Below are 3,920 nucleotides of genomic sequence, written 5' to 3' on the forward strand. Positions count from 1 at the left end.
ACGTCTCTCTTATTGCCTTTTCTAAATCTCCTCTTCTTCTTTTTGTTTCTCTCTATCTACTAAAAATTTCCTTCATAGTGTATTATTACCTTTTTTTTGAACGTACCGTTGAAAATGGATGGTGACCAAAGTTTATCTGATTTATTTGAAGATTCTGAATGTGATATCTTCAGTATTTTAGAGGCTTTAGAAGGCGGTGGAGGTGGAGGTGGAGGTGGAGGTAGTAGTAGTATTAATTCGGAATTTTATAATAATACCAACAACCAGACTACAACCACAACCACGACCACAACCTCTGATGAAATTACGGGTTTGGTGTCTGAAGAAGGGAGGAAGAGGAAGTTAGTTTCTCAAAAATCTACGGGTTCGAGTGCAACTTTACAAGAAGAGGAAACTCATGAAGCAGATACACCAAGTAGCAAGAGGCAAAATTTAGCAGCGGTTATAAGTGGTGGGATAGAAAATAAGATTTCTCATATAACAGTTGAAAGGAACCGCCGCAAACAAATGAATGACCATCTATCTGTGCTACGCACTTTGATGCCTTGTTTTTATGCTAAGCGAGTACGCACACTTCTTTCTCTTTTCATTTTTCTTTCGGTCCATCGATCTATCGGAAATATTTAATATTATCCTTTTTAGATATCACTTTTGGAATTATACTAAGCTTATTGTTGTTAGGTTGTTGTGATTGAGTTGTTTTAGACATACATGACATCTAAAACCACAAATTTAATTTATGGATACTTCGCTATTTGCCACTAATCTCTCTGTCATTTTTAATTTTTTTTCCCCACAAATACTAATTAATTAACACATATATAAGACATAATAAAAGTAAAAGGAGTTTTGATTTGGAGGGTAAGGGGGTTGGAGCTAGGGGCAAGGTTACTTTTTAAATAAATAGTAAATATTGACTTCTTTAATTTGATAAGTATATGTTTACTTTTTTTATATTTTAAATCACTTTAGTGAAAATTCTGATTTTGTCAGAGTTAATATATGGTCATTCAACTATCAACTGTTCTCACAGAAAGTCACTTAACTAAGAGTTTTTTGCATAGAAATTAAGTCATTCAACCAAATATATATTTATTCAAATCATTTAATGACTCACCCCACTTGACCCGACTCAAAGTGATAGTTGATAATTGGGTGGAAACATGCATGTTGAAGATATAAAAGTTGTTTTTTTTTTCTTCTAATGTTTTATTTTTGTGGTTGTGTAATAAATAGGGTGATCAAGCATCAATAATTGGTGGGGTTGTTGATTACATAAACGAGCTACAACAAGTTCTCCAATCCTTAGAAGCCAAGAAGCAACGCAAAGTTTATAGTGAAGTTTTAAGTCCAAGAGTACTACCACCACAACTAGTCCCAATTAGTCCAAGACTAATAACACCTTCACCATTAAGTCCAAGAAAACCACCACTTAGTCCCAGAATGAACTTACCAATTAGCCCAAGAACCCCACAACCCACAAGTCCATATAAGCCTAATAATATTAATAATAAAGCTAACAAGCCACTTGAACCATCTCCTACTACTTCATCAAATTCTTCCATTGATAGTCATGTCAATAATGAGCTGGCTGCTAATTCAAAGTCAGCCATTGCTGACGTGGAAGTGAAATTCTCCGGCGCGAATGTCATATTGAAGACCGTGTCTCCACGTATTCCTGGCCAGGCTGTGAAGATCATTGCTGCTTTAGAACAACTCGCACTTGAAATACTCCATGTTAGCATCAGTACTATTGATGGTACCATGCTCAACTCCTTCACCATTAAGGTACTGTAACTTTACTTTACTTTCCTAAACTCTGTGTAACATTAAAACGGAGAAAGTATGTAGTATCACGACTATATAACTTAAATTCATAAGGCTTACTCAATAACTCCCAAGTTACATACTTACTATTATGAAAATTAGTTTTACCCTATAATGGAAAGATCTGAAAAGGTCATTTTCTTCTATTTGAATGGTAAGAAGACAAGAGATATCATTTTCTCTTATTTGTGAGTGAGTACCTTTTTTTTTCTTTGACTTGTGGTAACTTATACACATACATGATCATTTTGGTATAATTAACCTAAGCTTGCTCCAAATATATATATATCAACATGGACAATATCATATATAGTTTAAAAGTTTTGAAATAGAGCTAGATAGACATGACAAGTTTGAACAATTGAGGAAACACTTTTACTAGCAACAAAAAGCTAGTAGTATAATACTAGTTGTGATTCCAGAAGTTCCTAGTAATCATTTGATTCCTCTTTGTGAAACAGACATGTGTGGGGAACACAAACTTGTACTTACTAGGTAACTTTTCTACATACATAATATTGCCACCCTTTTTGACAACACACTTCTCTCAAAAGCCCTCTATTTTGTTTATTCAGATTCCTCAGTAGTCTTAATTACTCTTAAACTTGACTGACGATCGATGTACATATTATATAACTTGAAGTAAAATTTAATTAGAGAATGTGTGGTATCATTAAATTAGTGAAGATTTCAAAGCTAATGATTGGTAATTTCTTCCTCTTTTTGGCAGATTGGAATTGAATGCCAACTTAGTGCTGAAGAACTGGCTCATCAGATTCAGCAGACATTCTGCTAAGAACAGTACTCATTACTCTTTAGTAATACTAGTCGTAATTTTAGTACTTTTTTTTTTTTTTTTTTGCAATTTGGGAAAATTAGAAGTGTCTCATTCTAGTAGAGATCTGACTAGGGAGCTATAACAATAATAAGAGAATGTGGGTACGTAGTTGATCTCCGTATAGATTGTAATGACTTTTATTTAATTACTAGTAGTCGATCGATCGATCAATTAATTAATTATATATGACCTCCTCGATCTTTGTATTGCTTTATTTATGTCCAGTCATTGTATTTTCATTTATGTACACTCGATTTCTAGTAGTATCTGTTTTATTGTCACATTCAAAATTTCTTATATGATCAAATTCCATGGTACTTTTTCAACAATAATTTACTAAAAATACATTTTCAGATAAAAGGTTTAAAATATTATTTTGTGGATTATAAGAATGACTCTTCATAAAGAGGAAATACATAACTACAATATATATTTACATCTATTACCCTATCTCTCCCCACCCCCACCCCATCAAGTTGAAGCATATGAATCTCGAAGCATATTATTATGCTCTATATATGAACAACCAAAATTTGTCTAGCAAATTATTTTAATTAAGCGATTGGTTATTTTTTAAAAAAGTTCGATAAGTAAGGTCGAAACTTCAAGACCATAGAAGGTCATTCTGACAAATAACGTGATCACGATCGCATCCTTTGTTTTTTTGGCCTTGTATCTTGTATAAATATTTAAATCAGAACTCACCAGAAAAACTTAATAAGTAGTTGAATACAATATGATAGTATAGTTAGTACTCTTCACACATTGATTTAATGTAAGATACTGAATTTACTTTTGGTATTTTAATTACAATTTTGAAGTGATCAGAAATGACAGTTTGTACGATCGTCTTATTTAGCCACCTTTAAATTCCTGTACATAGCCACATAAAAACTTAAATTCTCCAGCTTTTATTTTCCCTTCCTTACAATGAATGTAGAGTCATGCACTGCATGAGTATTATTTATTTTTGCCAGTGTAAAGAATTTTTACATTATCATGTCATATTTACTTGTTATAGTCAATCGTGGAATCAAGAATTCAAAAAAAAAAATATGGTAAGAAAATTCAATAAATTATACTCCATATATGCAAGATAATAAAAATCATTTTCGTATAATGTATACTTATAACATTTTTTTCTAGTTTGAATCAATTGAACTCCTTGCACGGTTGCACCCTTCTGCCTCCGTTCCTGGTTGTAACAAGCTAGACGACGTCACTACAACAAAAACAATTTTTAGCGGCAATAAAT

General features: G+C 32.4%; 1 protein-coding gene across 1 annotated transcript; it reads left to right on the forward strand.

Annotated features, from left to right (window-relative positions):
• On the forward strand, window positions 1–2,874 carry LOC102604858 (transcription factor SPEECHLESS). The gene is made up of 3 exons (XM_006350576.2): window positions 1–564; window positions 1,237–1,788; window positions 2,558–2,874. The coding sequence occupies exons 1-3, from the start codon at window positions 115–117 to the stop codon at window positions 2,621–2,623; spliced, it is 1,068 nt and encodes a 355-aa protein (XP_006350638.1). The 5' UTR covers window positions 1–114; the 3' UTR covers window positions 2,624–2,874.
• The last annotated feature ends 1,046 nt before the right edge of the window (window positions 2,875–3,920 follow it).

This window comes from Solanum tuberosum, unplaced genomic scaffold, assembly GCF_000226075.1.
Source record: "Solanum tuberosum cultivar DM 1-3 516 R44 unplaced genomic scaffold, SolTub_3.0 scf00126, whole genome shotgun sequence".
In the NCBI taxonomy this organism is placed as follows: Eukaryota; Viridiplantae; Streptophyta; class Magnoliopsida; order Solanales; family Solanaceae; genus Solanum; species Solanum tuberosum.

Coding starts and splice junctions, on each gene's coding strand:
- LOC102604858 (XM_006350576.2), top strand. CDS start 115: ATGGATGGTGACCAAAGTTTATCTGATTTATTTGAAGATTCTGAATGT. Junction 565..1,236: donor CTTGTTTTTATGCTAAGCGA/GTACGCACACTT, acceptor TGTAATAAATAG/GGTGATCAAGCATCAATAAT. Junction 1,789..2,557: donor TCAACTCCTTCACCATTAAG/GTACTGTAACTT, acceptor TCTTTTTGGCAG/ATTGGAATTGAATGCCAACT.